Source organism: Crocodylus porosus, unplaced genomic scaffold, assembly GCF_001723895.1.
Source record: "Crocodylus porosus isolate Cpor-Errol unplaced genomic scaffold, CroPor_comp1, whole genome shotgun sequence".
NCBI lineage: Eukaryota > Metazoa > Chordata > Crocodylia > Crocodylidae > Crocodylus > Crocodylus porosus.
Window position 1 is genome coordinate 31,380,673 of NW_017728886.1, and position 17,777 is coordinate 31,398,449.

The 17,777-nt window shown below is 41.9% G+C and overlaps 1 protein-coding gene across 3 annotated transcripts in view; it reads left to right on the top strand.

The window, feature by feature from the left end:
* The window catches only part of CUNH10orf67 (chromosome unknown C10orf67 homolog), an 86,636-nt gene that overhangs the window by 51,756 nt on the left and 17,103 nt on the right, over nt 1–17,777 (top strand). For all 3 annotated transcript variants that reach the window (XM_019532049.1, XM_019532058.1, XM_019532067.1), the window contains exons 10-12: nt 10,438–10,614; nt 12,437–12,528; nt 12,633–12,698. In XM_019532049.1, the coding sequence (XP_019387594.1) occupies nt 10,438–10,614; nt 12,437–12,528; nt 12,633–12,698 (335 nt within the window). The remainder of the gene's footprint in view (nt 1–10,437; nt 10,615–12,436; nt 12,529–12,632; nt 12,699–17,777) is intronic.

Consider the following 17,777-nt stretch of genomic DNA (forward strand, 5'->3'; position numbering starts at 1 on the left):
ATAGACATGTGATCTTCATCTGTTTCCAGGAATTCATTATCCAAGGCAGTTTTCTTACCACAACCAAGTCTACAAGCCAGACTAAGAAGCAAGGGAGATCAAAATCATCTGGATACTTGTGGGCATGTCTACATGTGCATTAACACACTTTAGTTAATGCACATTAAATCTAGTACCTCCGGGTGCCTATACACAAGTCGGGGGGCTGTTCCAATGTGCTGCACATTGGAGCAGACTTGATTAATCGAGTCTGCTGGAATGTGGTAATTACTACGTTTCAGCCAGCCTCCATGTGTTGTGTACCAGAGTCCCAGTGCTTCAAAATGGTGGCGGGGGCTCTTTAACTAAATCTTGTTTAACAAGCTTTAGATAAAGCACCCCTGCCACCATTTTGAAGTGCAGGGATGATGATACACGAGATGCTTCAGGGGCTTTAATTAGGGTGGCTTTTGGAGCCATCCTAATTAAAGCCCTCCCCCACCTTACCAACTCCCAGAGCATGTGTAAAAATACCCTTCATTGTCAGGTACTAGCAAAAGGCACATTAGCCTGTCTTAATGCACATTAACTAAAAAGCATAGTTTTTAAGTAATGTTTAATGTGCATTAGGTGACTTTAATGTGCATTAATTGCACATTTTTATTGACACTTTAATGCACATTAAAATAAACTAATGCACATTAAAGTGCTCATGTAGACATGCCCTGTTAGTTGTATTATGCCACAACCTTCTCCACAGTGTCATCCAAGAAGGAAAGATATGATGTTTACAGATAATATTTAGATTATATAAGCAAAGAACAAGTTCTTCAGCAAAGGGTGCACTAATGTTTCCTTCAAAGTAATAGACAACCTGCTTTACACAATGCCTTATAACCTCTACAAGGCAGGTTATTTTTTCCAGTGGTGTTTATCAGTTTAAAAGGACACTGATCCAAAACTTCACTTACTGGATAAACTTCTCTTAACATTTCCAGTATTTCAGTGAATATCATTACTTTAACAAGGTTGGGTTCCCTCATTCTTGATCTGTCAAAACGGAAACAGACAACCCTGCTTAAATATGATCAAGCCAGTCCACAAAACAACAGGCAATTTCTTCACAGCAGGAAATATTCTGATCAGCTATCAGATTTACCAGACTAACAAAATTAACCTGCTGTCTGAGATTTTGTGGATTTGATAGTGAAGGAAAATAATGTTTTTTCTCTGCCTTAGCAGAATGGTCTAAAAAATCTATACTTGGGCCACAAGCTACCTAGGATTGGTGCTATAGCCATCTTTCCTCTTCATTTACCACTGGTCTTCCACAAGCTAGGGTGACCTGGGAGAATGAAAATGATGCTGCAGATCCACTTCTTCAGAAATGAAGAGCAAAAGAGAATGATAATGCCCTACAAATCACCAAGAAAGTGGTCCTATAGTGTATCTAGAGTCTCTCACATGGCTCTTCAAAAACTTTCTTGTTCCATTAATTTCTAAGGATGGACTATTAAAAAGGTCCCTTTCTCTAACAGAAGCTTTGAGCCCTAATTGCAAAGCACAGGAGATAATAGGCTGTCCTTCACACCAGTTTTAAACCATAGTTTCCAATCTCCAAACAAAATCTGAAAAAAGATTTAAAGAACAGCCTTTTTAGACTTTGACAAAACTCCCACTGAAATCATGGAGGGTTAAAATGTCAGTGAAAACTTTGGATCTGCTGTGAATTTGGGTAAGACCCTTTGAACCCTTTGCACCTACACTAAAAGTGTCAGGCACAGTACAGTCTATGAGTCCTCCCACAGGAGGATAGCTCTACATTTCTCTCCTCTTTGTGTAAACAGGGAAGGATCTTTTGCGCACCTCACCACATTGTATTTTGAGGAAGGAAGTACAGATCTTCAACCTAAATAGATAATGCCATAGTTACACTGATGACCAAGGTTTAGTTGAATAGATAATGCCATAGTGACCTAATAATGATGATGAAAGTGTTGGAAACTAGGTCTACATCAGGAACTGTTTTTCCAGTAGAATAATATAATTTAGAGATATGACTTCTGTGACATTTGCTATATTGGCAAAAGGTCAAGAGTAGATGCAGTTGCACCAGTATAAAAGTGCTTTTTATGGTCTAGCTTATTTAATTTGGGAAATTTGTTCATGGAAGACTACCAAAACTTTTCTAGTATAAAACTGGTGTATCTAAGAAAGGGCAGAACTGCAGGCTTTAAAAAAGAAGGTCAGTGGCTATGGAAGGGAGGGGTACTAAAAATTAATTCAGTTCTTTTTATCTATTTACATTTTCCACTTATCATAAACCTCACTTATGAAGTAACAGGTGATGCTAATGAGTTGAAGGATAAGATTATAAAACAGCACGTTATTAAAATTGAAACCTTAAAAACAAGCATTTCAGTTTCATTCATGTAATTCTGTGTAGTCACTGTTCCCCTGAAGTGTTTCTTTTCCCTTGTTTTAGCATTTCCTCACAGGTCTCTAAGTTTAGTTGCTCAGAATTTTTCTATTAAAAAGGTATTAACTTTGGAATCATAGTCAAGTTGCTATCCTCTCTGAAATCCAGCCAATATCAGGATAGTTGGAGGTCTGATTATTGTAGTCACCACATTAGTACTCTGAGGCCTCTCTTCATTAAACACACCTCCTTTGCTCAGATTTGTTTGTCTGCAATGGATTTTAGCAATAATCTCTTATTTATTCATTCTACTTGCAACCTTTATTGCTTTACTGTTCTATTGTGCCTGACTATATCCTGTTTTTGACATTTTATTGCTATTCCACCTTCTCTTCTTCTATTTGCTGTATTTCCAGAATTATTCCAGAATTTAGTCTGCAGAAGACTGAGGTGGATTTGATAACAGTCTTCAAATACCTGCAGGGCAGTTACAAAGAATGGAGATGGGCTTATCTGTGTGGCTATAGGGGGCAGGGCTAGGAGAAATGAACTCAATCAACATAGATGAAATTTAGGTCAGAGACTAGGAGGAACTTTCTGACTGTGAGGGTGGTCAAGCATTAGAACAGGCCACTTAGAGAAATTGTGGAATCTCCATCCCCAGAAAATGTCAAGATCAGGTTGGATGGATCATTCTAGTTGGATAGCTAGGATTGTTTAATCAGAGATGATTCTGCCTTGAGTGTGGGGGGCTGAACTAAATGACCTTATGAGATCCCTTCCTACACTACTTTCCTATGATCCCATCCATAATAGTTATAATTCCTTAATGCTTCTATTATCTTTCACATGGTTCTCTTTGTGATAACTTAATATCCAATGCTTGTAGCCCCTCATTTTCTCTGTTGTGATTCAAAACAGAGCGAGGACATCAGTATTCAATGTACTGAATTGAAAATTTAAGCTATTAGGGCTGTATTTTTGCCTGATCCTACCTGTGTATATAGAAGAGGGGAGAGTACAAGAACATTCATCTCCCTAACCTCCAACACAAGACCCAGGCACAAATACAGTCCCTTCATTTCACTGAGCAAGCCCATCAGACAGAAAAAAGACTATTCTGTCTCACTGATCCCTCCTCACTGCCATCAGAGATCAGAGGTGCCTATTTGTGCATTCCTAAATTAGTATACATCCAGTACTCTGGAGTTCAAGAAAGAATTATGCTTCTCAGAAGTCGAACTACCCTCAGCCATGTAGTCCTGGTTGAGGGTAGTTCAATTTGTGATAAGCAAAATTCAAGTTTACTCGAGATATAATCTGCCTATGGTTTAAAAAACAGTAAATAACAGGAGCTGGGATTTTCTATTAATTTTTAGGTGAAATGACGGACATATACTGTAGTACATTCAGTAAACTTAAAGGAAACAATCTACTATCAGCATTAAGCACACACAAAATGTTAGCTGATATTTTGTCCAGTGTTTACACTATGGCTGAAATTTGGTTGAGTAATTTATTCTAGGGAGAACAAGCTCTGGACACCTGTGTTCATTTCATAGATTTTCTAAAGATGTGTGTATATATAGGAATAATATTTACACAAGAAAATCTCCTTTGTTATGGAAGAAGATATTGAAAATAATAGGATTCCTGTGTTACAGTGATACTGTATAGGCAAATTAGTTTTACTCAAAATCAGGTCCTAGCATAGACAATTAGAGATATATGAAAGAAGAATAGCATTGCACACATTTAATTGTATATGGAAAGACCAGTTTCATTAGTCTTTTTTGCCAATAAAAGATTTTATGTTATGGAATATTTTGTAGTATTTTGTCCATTCAGGGCAGGATGGAGCAAAAGGAACCAAGTATTTAATTCCTTCTTTTTGAGCTACAAAAAAACTTGGATTTTTGCATGGCCTTTCTTCTCTCTCTTTTTTCCCACCTCTTTTCAGGTAACTCAGGCACAAGGCAAGACAGAACGGCATCGTAGAGACTAACTGGTTCAGAGAGGTTTAAGTATTCATCGGTGACACTCTAGTTCATCATCTGAGGTATTCAGAAGTATGCACCTGATAAAAGTAAGTTGTTGCCTATGGAAGTTTATGTCTCCCTGAACCAGTTAGTCTCTAAGGTGTCACCCTGCCCCGCCTCCTGCCCGACTTCATTGTAACTCAGTTAACTGCCTTTCTCTTTCTGGTAATGACACCAAATGCCTAAAAACTAGTTTTACTGCTGCTGTAGAGAGGAGTAGTTGTGTGTGTATCTGTCTGTGTGGGAAATCACAGTCAACTACAAAACTATATAATGCCTTTGGTCACACCAGGGGAATATCCAGAGAGAGTACATTGGCATGGTTGTATGCTCCTTTCAGACCATGCCATAGAAACAGAAGCTGGAGACTTTTTAAGTCCCTGAGGCAGGTAAAGAATTCCATCCTCTTTCCCTTCCAGGCTCAGCAGCACATCTCTTCCCCTCCCACACCTACTGGTGTCACTATCCCCACTGTCTCCATCTGCTCTGGCAACGGATAGGAGCTCCAGAGCCATTCCTTTTCTACTCCAGCTTGGCTGCATGAAGAGCCAGGCTCATCTGGGGACAGCATTGGCAATGGGTGTGTTCTTCCTCCCTGCCTGTTCCCCCTGCTTGGGGAGGAACAGGCAGGGGGCCTGCCATAGATGCCAACTTTTTTTTCTTGCTGGTGGATGCTTGCAGGCATAAAAATAAATAAATAATGAAACATCACTTTTCTTTTAACTCATTGTATTCCCATGCCAAGCCCTGTGCATTCCCAGAAGAGGTAACACGTTACTGCTACCCGGCTCTGCAGCATCTATAAAGATCAGGCATTTTAGCTGGGCTTTTTTGTCGCTTTTATCTAATAGCTGATTGAATAAGGTTTAGCTAAAAGTGCCAAAAAGCCCTGCTGAAGTGCCTAATCTTTACAGGTGCTGCAGAGCTTGGTTGAAGTCATGCACTGCTTCTTCCAGTAAAGCACTTTTTTTTGTTTTTAAACATCTGGAAACAGCTCCATGGGTGCTGAGCACATGCTAAATCTTCTGTGAGTGCTTGAGCCTTAGAGCACCTACAGAGTCAGTGCCTATGCTGCCTATTGCTGCCGTTGAGCCCAGCTTCTTACATAGCCTGGCTGCAGCAGGACAAGAATGGCTCTAGAGCTCTGTCCTGCCCCTTTGGCAGCTGGAAATAGCAGGGACTACAGCAGTGGTAGGCAGGTGAGGGGGCGAATAGGAGGGAAGAGGGATGAGATGTGCTACTGAACACAGAGAGGAAAAAAAGAGGTGTGAAGAGTGTGCAATGGGGTAGGGGGATTCTTACCTGACTCAAGAACTTTAAAAAGTCTCCAGCTGCTGCTCCCATGGCATGGTCTGCTCATTCTAAGAAGGGGGAAGGTAGGATTGAAGGTGGAGTCACCCCTGTATTATCAGTCGCTGCCTCCATACTCCCCCCATTTCAACATCCTGGATCTGCCCATGGGCCATATTTTAGTTGTTAAAAGTTTTTATTAGTAATTAAATAATTGAAGGGCCCTATGGCAATATTACTGCTCTGTGCTTTAGTACTTTCTTTTGGAAGTACTAAAGCATGGTGCAGCAACTGACCATACTGTGCCATATGCTTGGCGCATGGTTATTTCTAGCAGATACTTTGCCGTAGTGGCACACTATAATGGAGGAGCACACCACAATGGGAAAGTGCACCATTACGGCAAAGTAGCTGCCGGTCACATGTAGACACCCGTGGACGTAATGTCTCCATAGCACATTGCTACAGCAGTGTAGTGTCACATGTAGACATGCCCAAAATGTATAAAACCACTTTTCTAAAAATAGGAGTGTTGTTGCAAAGGAGGAAGTTGGTGTGCATTGTGGTAAAGAACAGGAGGGGCTTTTTTGGTTCTTGATAGTCCAGATTCTCTCACCGTAGTTACATTTTGTGATCTTGGTCTGTAGGATAAATAATTCCATTTCCAGGAGATGATAGACTTCCTTAGAAAGCTTTAAAGGAAGATTCAGTGTCTTTATATATTGCCTGAGATGCAGAGTTGTTTTGACCATGCTTATCTAATCTGCAATGAATTATTTCCTCTGCTAAATACTGAACTGATTTTTAACTGTAATAATTCAGTAGCCTATTAAATAAAAGTATTTGAATAAAATATGGTATTTCTGCTAACCCTTCTCTACAAGTGTGAAGTAACATGCCCTTAACAAATCCTACTGCATAAAGACTCATAAATAGACAAGTATATTGAGTTATGTGCTGCCAATACTTCATTGTTGAGACACAGAAAGGATTTCTGTAGAACAGATGGCCCTTGTAGTGTTATCCAAACTGTTCATCTAAACTAACACTGTGTGGAACCTAATGCCCTCAGGCAAGGATCCGACCCATTTGCAAAGAAGCACCATGCTATCATGACAGATGGTTGTGTGTCTAGGTAGTCTAAAGACCATGCATCTGTACCAAGTACTGTTGTTGATTGCTCCCAGTAGAGAACCTTCAAATAGCTTATGGTTAAGGGATGTTCCTTCAGTAAGGGATGTTCCCTCATTTGAACAATACTTAATATAATAATATTTAATATAAAACAAAATTGTAGGCACATAAAACTTTTGCCCTACTTACACTGGGTAGAAAGAAAAAGGCAAGTTGGTCTGTCCTGGTATTGTTTAATATCTTCATTAATGATTTGGATGATGAGGCCGCATGCCCATTTAGCAAATGGCACCAAGTTGGGTGGTGTCATAGATGCTCTGGTCAAGGTAGGATTAAGAATGGTCCAGAATTGATTGGATGGAATTCAGCATGGAGGATTACAAAGTCTTGCACTTGGGACAGAATGATCACATACACAAATACAGTCTGGATGATCTGCAGAAAACGACCCAGTAGTCATCATGGACTATAAACTAAATATGAGCCAACAGTGTGTTCTTGTTGCAAAAAAAGGCCAGTAACATTGTGGGCGGCCTTAACAGGATCATCACTAGTAAATCAAGAGAAGTGATTTTCCCGCTGTATTTAACACTTCAAAAAAAATGTGGACAAAGTCCAATAGACAGGAACAAGCATAATCGTGGGCCTGGAAAATGTGACTTCTGAGGGCAAGCTGAAAAAAAATTAAGATTATTTAGTTTGGAGAAGAAATGACTGAGTGGGGATTTGATAACTGGCTTCAAATACCTAAACGGCCATTATATGGGGGTGGAGATAGACTGCTTTCAGTAGTAGGGTGCAGTGTACCAGACAAAGAGCAAGTTTTAAATTGCAGAAAAAGAAATTTAGGTTGAATATTAGGAAGAACTTTCTCACTGTGAGGGTGGTTAAATATTTGAATAGACTACCCAGAGAGGAATCTCCATCCTTGGACATTTTTGAGTGCAGGTTAGACAAACATTTGAGAAGGTTTAGTCAGGGATGCTCCTGCCTTGAGTAGGGTTTGGACTAGATGACCTCCCTTCCAACCTTATTATGATTCTGTGGTTAAAAGCTATCAAACAACTAGTCAGTGTTAGAGTCAAAATAAGTAGAGATGGAGCCCTAGGCAAACCCTGTGGGAGAGCAGGGGGTATGCACATGTTCTGAGAGGCAGGGCGTGCCGTGACAACAACAGCAGCCCTGTGGTTTACACATATTGGGAGCTCCAAATCAGTCCCCGACTGAGCTGCAGCCGCCATTGCCACCATGTGCTGTGCCCACCCTGGCTGTTGCTCTTAAAATAGCAGCAGCCACCAGCAATTGTTTTGGAGTTCCTGGCATGGGTAAAGCCATAGGGCTGCTCTTGCTGCCAGGGCATGGACTCTAGGTGGGTAGGAGGCAATTCTGGTACCCATCCTAACTTGGCGTCTAGGGTGAGTGCCCATTTAGCCCACTCCTAGTTATGCTGCTGACCAGGGTTCAGTTGAATAGATCATTAGGAGGCAGAAACTTCTTTGTTAACTTTAACCTAAGGAGGTCCTGACATTTATCTGTTTGTTTGTTTGCTTGTTTGTTTGCTTGTGTACATAATTTTTTTTAATGACATATGGGACCGAAAGTAATTAGTAGAAATGACACATTTGGGAATTTTAGGAGAACAAAATGGGAAGACAAGATAATAGGATTGTGAATGGTTACACCAAGTGGTGGCTGCTTCTTGGAACAATTGTCAATCGTGTCTAGTGTTAGTGAAATTTTTTCTTAATTCTTTCTAGTCAAAGTGTATTGACCACGACTACTTCCCTAATCAACTTTACTATGGATAAGGAGGGAGTTTCACAAATAAATCAAAAGTTATACTTTTAATCAGTTTACGATTGACTTTCACACACTTCAGAGAGGTTTGTTCCAATCCTCTTTGGCCAGAAGGTTGTCTGTGAGGCATAGACGTGAAGAGATTTTGGTAAAAGCAATAAGATCAGGAGAAAGAAAGTGTCAAAGGTAAAAGGAATATAAATTAACACCTGGGGCAGGTGGTTGTATATTATATTATGGAGGTGGAATGAATAGACTTATTTAAAAAAGGAAGTTTTAAAAAAAGAAATGTATGAAATCTAAGTGACTTAAAATAACAAAAGTTTCTTAAAAACAGACTCCATGACTTTGCATGAAAATCTTGACTTTCGTCTCCCAAGATTAGATAAGGTGGCACAGCCATAGCCATTCAACCATTTTTACGGCTGCTAGGGTGTCCTGGACACTGCTTCTCCATAGGGAATGTTCTACTAGTTAAGGTCCTAACAGTTCCCTTTATCAAGTAGAGAATCTATAGCCATCTTCTTTTTTATCCAGCTATGTTCGTTGTTGCTGACAGAAAGAGGATTAGTACAAGAGAATTCACCTGAATAAGAGAAATCTGTTGGAGGCCAAACCCCTTGGCTTTAAAGCCACTTTCCTCCAATGCAGCAAAGCCCAAGACCTGGTCCAGTATGTTTCTGATTAGAGCAAACCTGATACTTTTTTTTTTTTTTACCGATTCTTCATTTACTCTAGTTTAGCTGCAGTGAGGCTGAGGGTTGCATAAGTAAAAAGCCAGTGCAGGCAGAACCTACAATTGTTGATCAGTCATTTTATAATTAATCTTTACAGTTAATTTAATTTGCAATTTTTTACAATATTTTCATTAAACTGTTTTTCTTTATTTAAAAAGAACCTGATATTGCAATTTATCTTCACTATCTATTCTTTATCTTTCTAGTATTTATATCTGTCAGTGAACCACATAGATACCACATATGTGTATTCCAGAGAACATGGAATGTATCAGCAGCTGACAAAACAAAATAATAGCCTGATGTTGAAAGGGAAAAGTTCCCTCTCCACATCAGTATAATATGCAAATGGTAGCTGAAAGTTCAATTTAAACAGGTCAGATAATACACCTGGTGGACTAGAGTCATCTCTTGTATAGGTATATAGACTTTTGCAGTGGTATAACAGAAATGAATTGTTTCCTGGGATTTGTATGTATGCATTTTCATAAAACTGTTTGGTCTTTGTTAAGCTGCACTGCCACTGTATTAATATAATATTAATTTACAGACGTAAATATTGTAATATAGATAAACTTTTGCAAAAAGTGGGGAAGAACAGGTTAGCGTTGTTTCAATTTAGGTATACCATTTAATGATTTTGAAGCTAGTATTTTGTTTACCTGAGAATATACTATCAATGTATAAAGTACAATGAATATGTGAATGCATGTTCAGTAGCTGGACCCAAAGGGACAGAATTCCATCTTCAGCTCCCTGTGTGCAAAAATGAAGTTTATTTCCTACCTATGGGGACTTTTTACCATCTTGTACCATCTACACTCTTCCCAGAGCCTGATGAAGGGACTTCGATCCTGAAAGCTTGCAGAAAAGGACAGTTTTCTTGTCATTTTCCAGTTGGTCTAATAAAAGGCATCATTTTGGAACCAAGAGTTCTAGTTTTTTGTATGTTGTTCAGTAGCTGTAGCAGTTACTGTGATATAGTGCAAGTAAAACTGGTTTTTATAGTGTGTATATTCATGTCAGTTTCTTTACTTCTCAGACTGCAGCATTGCAAGTAGAAGAAAAAGACACAAAACAGCTGAAGGAAGTAGTGGAAAGTGAACATGAAAATATAGTGTCTCTTGAGAAAAAAGAACTGCAAAAGAGAGAACCACAAAAAGGAGAATCTCAAAAGGGGCTAATAAGCAAGAAACCAAAGAAGACTCCTAGTGAGAAGGTAGAGTTTTTATTATTGTAATCCAACAAATTCTCTGTAAACATTGGATTGTCATGTCCAGTCCTTTGATGCCAGTGTATGGACCAAACAGAATGATTGCCTATTTAAGCTTTCAGTTGCTATAATAATAATATTTTGCATTTTGGTGGCCACTTTCATCCAAGGATCTCTCAGTACTTTAAATACAAAGGGTGCTTGTACATGCGATAAAATTGGCCTTTACAGCACCTCAATTGCCATTTTGCACCGCTTTAATGGCATTGCTATTTACACGTTTGGTGACATATTCCGCTTTAAATGGCTTTGTTATGTAGAAAGGAAAAACCCATCTGAGGTATTTTAGTTTGCTATGTAACAAAGCGCAACAGTGCACAGAGCACAAGAAGCCAACGTGCTCGGGGAAGCTCAGGCTTGGCAGGTTTCCAGTGCCCATGTGCTGTCCCTGCCACCTTCTCCCACTGCCAGCACACAAGACACCTTTCTGCCACCTTGCTGCTCTGCCCCAGGGGCAAGCCAGCTTGTTCCCAGGCAGGCCCAAGCGGCAAGAAGGCAGTGGGGATGGTGTTGTAGCCTACCTACCTTTCTCGTGGTGGGGGTGACAAGCTGCTGTTGGGCCGAGTGGTCTCTGAGCTGCAAGGAACCCAGTCCTTCCCTCCATGTCAGCAGCACCCCCCAGATGGTACTCAGTCGCTAGCACCGGCCCGGGCAGTCCCAGAGGGTACCACTACCCCAAAGGGTACCAGATCCTGCGCAGCTCAGGGGCTGTGCAACCCGGTGGCATCTTGTGCAGGCAGCCTTCACTGGGGGGGCGTGGAAAAAAGTGGCAAGGAGCCTGATTTTTATTTTTCTCCCAGAGCCTGCCTGCCTGCCTGCCTGAGCTGCGTAGAGCCTGGTGCTTCCCTCCATAGCTGCAGCATCCCCTGGGACCACCTGGGTGGGCTGCTAGTGGCTGGGTGGTACCCAGGGGTTGCCACTGCCACATAGTGAAGCACCGGGTCCTGCGCAGCTCAGGTGGGCAGGCAGGCTCTGGGAGGAAATATATATATATATCAGGCTCCTCACGACTTTTTTTTATTCCTCAGTGGAGCCTCCCTGCACAAGCTTCTGCCAGGTCACACAGCCCCTGCGCTGCGCGGGGCTCAGTGCTCTCCTCCACAGTAGCAGCGCCTTTCAGAATCAGGAGTAGAGTTAAGAATCATTAATACAGTTCTGTACTCTATTACTAGACCATACATTTGTGACTGGACAACACCATCCTTCCCCTGAAGAATTTAAGATTTGGGGTCTTGATCTGTCTTCCTTTCAAGGCAATAGGCACTTTACCATTTTGATATCAGTGGAATCAGAATCTGGCAAATATGGCACATTGACAATGGCAATCCCTCACAGTCAAGCATGATCAATACATATGACATATAGGATAAGAGTAAGATATTCTTGTTTGTTCTGTGATCTGTATTATACAGTATAGGCCACCAAACAGCTGTCAAACATTAATTATTCTTGGGTACTCCAGACCAGGGATAACTCTGAACTACCGACTTACAGAGTTAGAAGATTTTGTATCTTGAACTAATTTCTTGAAACACATTATTTTCTGACCCTAACAACCAAAACTAGAGAGAAGTAGTTAGCTACATTAGCCCAAGGTTATAGACACAGTCTATAAGGTGTCTGTAGATATTTAGGGTCACTGCCCTGCCTTTTGACTAACCAAAAATAGGAAAACTGATACCAAGAGCAAAACTTTATACTTTTTTTTTCATATTATACATACAAAATGAATAATACTTCTATTTATTTTTTGTAACATATTGAAAAGATAATTGAAAAGGGAGATGAAAAGAGAGCATTGCTTGCTGAAATTGAGAAGCTGAGAAAGTCTGAAGGTCGAGAGAGGCAACACATAGAAAGGTATTGGTCAGAAATTTTCAGACATACTCGTTTAGGAATTCTGCACATATTTTAACCTTTTTTCCTTTTTATTTTCTTTCTCTTTCTCTCCTTTTGCATTTCAGTCTTAAAAAGGAAGTTGAACAAGTCAACCGAAGTTGGGCAAAGAAATTTGAAATCCTAAAGAAAAGGTATAGTATTACAGCATTAATCATATTAATAAAATAGTTCTTAATTTTGCCTACACTGTAAGTTAAAAAATAAAGGTATATATCTATTTCACATATAGCAAAGTATGATTTAATATGGTTACCCAGACATTTGCCTTGCATGGAGTGGTCTTGAAATGAACAGAAACTGAATAAAAAGAAATAAGTAACTGTTTGGATAACATAATGCTGACCTGGTTGTAATTTGCCAGCCCTCTTTAGAGGCAGGCAAATTTTTATAATTAGTTTAATATTAATCAAGACAGTTGAGGAACCATGAAGATATAATAATAATAATAATCTGTTTCTAAAATCATTGTCATTAAGATATGCATTATTTACCACTGTCTGCCATATTACATTATTAAGCCTATTACAGAATCTTAGGGTATATTTCTGTTTCTCTTTGGTGCCCAGATGGCATTTTTCTGGCCACGAGTGTTTTTTGGCACCTATGCACAAGTTGAAATTCTGTTAACCCTGTGGTGTTGGTATGTAAACATGCCCACATACTCTGATCATGCACAGTAAGTTGCACACTGGCAAGGCATATATGTGGACTCATTGTGGATGCACATGTGTAAATCGGGGACTTTCTGATTCCCAATATGGTAGAGATTTCATCTCTGCATTGCTCTGTATCCATTTTAGCCAATGACTATTAAATATAAGGTGCATTGGCTCAGCTTCGAAAAAAGGACTGGAGAAGAAACTGGATAGTACCTAAGGTAGTTTCTGGTTATAACACTGTGCTGGAAAGTCATGCCTCCCACTTCCTGAGCATATATGCCCTATCCACTCAGCATTGGGGTTAAACATGGAAAATGCCTCGTCTGATATCTAAATATCTAATCTGGCTATATTTTCATAACTTATGGACTAGGGATATAAATATTATTCCAAAGATTAATTTAATCTCCTCTAATTATATCATAGAATCATAGAAAATTAGGGTTGGAAGGGACCTCAGGTGGTTATTTAGTCCAACCCCCTGCAAAAAGCAGGACCATCCCCCACTAGATCATTCCAGACGAGACTTTGCCGAGCCGGGTCTTAAACCTCCAAGGAAGGAGATTCTGCCACCTCTCTAGATAACCTGTTCCAGTGCTTCACCACCCTCCTACTGAGAAGGCTTTTCCTAATATCCAACTTAAACTTCCCTTGATGAGACTTGAGATCATTGCTCCTTGTTCTGTTATCTACTACTTCTGAGAACAGACTATCTCCATCCTTTTTGAAACCACTCTTCAGGTAGTTAAAGGCTGCTATCATATCCCTCCTCAGTCCTCTCTTCTGAAGACTAAATAAACCCAGTCCCTTCTGCCTCTCCTCATAAGTCATGTGCCCCAGACCCCTAACCATTTCATTGCCCTTCTGCTGGACTCTCTCCAACTTGTCCACATCCTTTCTATAGTGGGGGGCCCAAAACTGGACACAGTACTCCAGATTTGGCCTCAACAGTGCAGAATAGAGGGAAATAATTACTTCTCTCGATCTGCTGGTAACTATGGGCAACTGATGCCTCCTGATACTGGCGGGGCACCAGCAACTGATCACCAACTGGGGGGGTCCTGCAGCAGCCGATCACCACTGCCCATGGCAGTACCAGTGGCAAACCTGGAAGACCCACCAGCACTTCTCTCAGCACCCCCACAATCTCAGGGGGGGCACTGGCCATCGGGGGTCAATCTCAGGGGGGCACGTGCCCCTCCATGCTCCTCCTATGCATCACCTATGGTGGCAACAATTCTACTAATGAAGCCCAGTATGCTGTTTTCCTTCTTGGTAACAAGGGCACACTGTTGACTTACCTTCAGCTTATTGTCCACTATAACCCCCAGATCCTTTTCTGCAGAGCTGCTGCTTAACCAGTTGGTCCCAAGCCTGTAGGGATACATCATAGTATCATAGTACTTAGGGTCAGAAGGGACCTTGACAGATCATCAGGTCCGACCCCCTGCCTGGCCAGGAACAGGTGCCAGGGTCATATCACCCCAGCCAAATACCTGTCCAGCCTCCTCTTAAAGACCCCCAAGGAAGGAGAGAGTACCACCTCAGTTGGGAGCCCATTCCAGAGCCTGGCAGCCCTAACTGTAAAGTAATGTCTCCTGATGTCCAGCCTGAACCTTCTCTCTAACAGTTTGTAGCCGTTATTCCTAGTAACCCCCGGTGGTGCCCGGGGGGAACAGAGCCTCCCCCAATTCCCGCTGGTCCCCTCTGGTGAGTTTGTAAATGGCCACCAGATCCCCTCTCATCCTTCTCTTGTGGAGGCTGAATAGGTTCAGGGCCTTTAGCCTCTCTTTGTAGGGCCTACCCCGCTGCCCCTTGACCATGCAAGTGGCCCTTCTCTGGACCCTCTCAATGCTAGCTACATCCCTTTTGAAGTGCAGCACCCAGAACTGGACACAGTACTCCAACCATGACCTGATCAATGCTGCATATAGGGGAAGGATCACCTCCCTGGACCTGCTTGTGATGCATCTGTAGATGCATAACAAGTTGCAGTTAGCCTTACTGACTGCTTCCTCACATCGGCGGTTCATGTTCATCCTGGAGTCAACAATGACTCCAAGATCCCTTTCTGCCACCGTGTTGACAAGAAGGGTGTTCCCCAGCCTATAGGTTGGTTGCTGGTTCCTTTTTCCTAGATGCAGCACCTTGCACTTGTCTGCATTGAATTCCATCCTATTCTCATCCACTCACCTCTGTAATTTGTCTAGATCTAGCTGGATCCTGTCCCTTCCCTCAAGTGTGCCCACCTCACCCCACAACTTGGTGTCATCAGTGAATATGGACAGCGTGCATTCCACACCCACATCCAGATCACTGATAAAGATTTTGAACAGTACAGGCCCCATGACAGAGACCTTGGGGACTCACTCCACTGCCCACATCCCTCCAAGTTGAAAATGACCCATCCACCACCACTCTCTGGGTACAGCCATCTAGCCAATTTGCCACCCATCTGACTGTGTAGGCATCAATGCCTCAGTCACCAAGTTTTTTTTTAGGGAATGTGGTGGGAAACCATGTCAAAGGCCTTCCTAAAGTACATGGGATTCTTCCATCCTAAGTGCAGGACTTAGAACTTGTCCTTGCTGAACCTCATGAGATTTCTTTTGACCCAATCCTCCAATTTGTCGAGGTCACTCTGAATCCTAGCCCTACCCTCCAACATATTTACTACTCCCCCCAGCTTGGTGTCATCTGTGAACTTGCTGAGGGTGTACTGCATCCCATCTTCCAGATCATTAATGTAGATATTGAACAAAACCAGCCCTAGGGCTGGCCCCTGGGGCACTCCACTTGATACTGGCTGCCAGATAGACTTAGAGCCATTAACCACTACCTGTTGAGCCTGACAATCCACCAGTTTTCTATCCACCTTACAGTCCATTCATCCAACCCATATTTCTTTAACTTGCTTGCAAGAATGCTTGAGAGATGGTATCAAAAACCTTACTTAAGTCAAGGTATATCGCATCCACTACTTTCCCCAGAGCCAGTCATGGAAGGCAGTCAGGTTCGTCAAGCATGACTTGCCCATGGTGAATTCATGTTGACTGTTCCTGATCACTTTCTTCTCCTCCAACTGCTTAAAAATGGATTGCTTAAGGACCTGCTTCATGATTTTTCCAGGGACTGAGATGAGGGGAGTGCCTAGTTCCATGGATCCTCCTCCTTCCCTTCCTTCAAGATGGGCACTATATTTTCCAATTGTCCAGGACTCCCCCCAGTCGCCGCGAGTTTTCAAAGACCATTGTCTTTGAAAGCCCTACAGTGACATCAGCCAACTTCCTCAGCACCCTTGGAAGCATTGCATCCAGCCCCATGAATTTGTACACATTCATCTTTTCTAAATAGTCCCGAACCTGTTATTTTACCACTGAGGGCTGCTCACCTCCACCCAAAACTGTGCTGCCTGGTGTAACAGTCTGGGAGCTGACCTTGCCTGTGAAGACTGAGATAAAAAAGGCATAGAGTACTTCAGCCTTTTCCTCATCATCCGTCACTAAGCTGCCTCCCCCATTCAGTAAGGGACCCACACTTTCCCTATCTTCCTCTTGTTGCTGATATACTTACAGAAACCCTTCTTGTTACCTTTCATGTCCCTGCTTAGCTGTAACTCCAGTTCCGCTTTGGTCTTTCTGGGCACCTATACATGTGCAATAAGGCTGCTGTGACATGCTGTAATTACAGCACATTGAAGCAGACTTGGTTAATTCTTCTCATTTGATGAGCTTTAGTTAAAGCACCCCGCTGCCATTTTTCAGTGTGGGGACACTGGTATATGTGACACTCTGGGCACTTTAATTACGGCAGCTCTTAGAGCCGTTCTAATTAAAGCACCTCCTCCTCACCCCTGGAGCACGAGTATAAACACTCCCTGATTTCATCCCAGCATGCCCAAGCAATATTATTATACTCCTCCCTAGTCATCTGTCCAAGTTTCCACTTCTTGTAAGCTTCCCTTTTGTGGTTCAGCTCACTGAAGAGTTCTCTGCTAAGCCAAGTTGGCCACCTGCCATATTTGCTCTTCTTCCTAAACATTGGGATGGTTTGTTCCTGCACCCTCAGTAAGGTTGCTTTAAACTACAGCCAGCTCACCTGGACTCCTTTCCCCTTCAGACTGGTCTCCCAAGAGATTCTACCCATCAGTTCCATGAGGGAGTCAAAGTCAACTTTTCTGAAGTCCAGGTTTCATACTCTGCTGCTCTCCTTTTTCCCTTTTGTCAGGATCCTGAACTCAGTCATCTCATGGCCACTGCTGCCCAACTTGCCATCTGCTTCTACATCCCCCACCATTTTTTCCCTGTTTGTGAGCATCAGATCAAGAATAACATGGCCCCTAGCTGGTCTCTCCAACACTTGCACCAGGAAGTTGTCTCCAACACTCTCCAAAAACTTTCTAGATTGCCTGCGCACTGCTGTACTGCTCTCCCAGAAGATGTCAGGGTGATTGAAGTCCCCCATGAGAAGCAGGGCCTGTAATCTAGAAACTTCTGCTAGTTGTCTGAAGAAAGCCTTATCTACCTCATCCTACTGGTCTGGTGATCTATG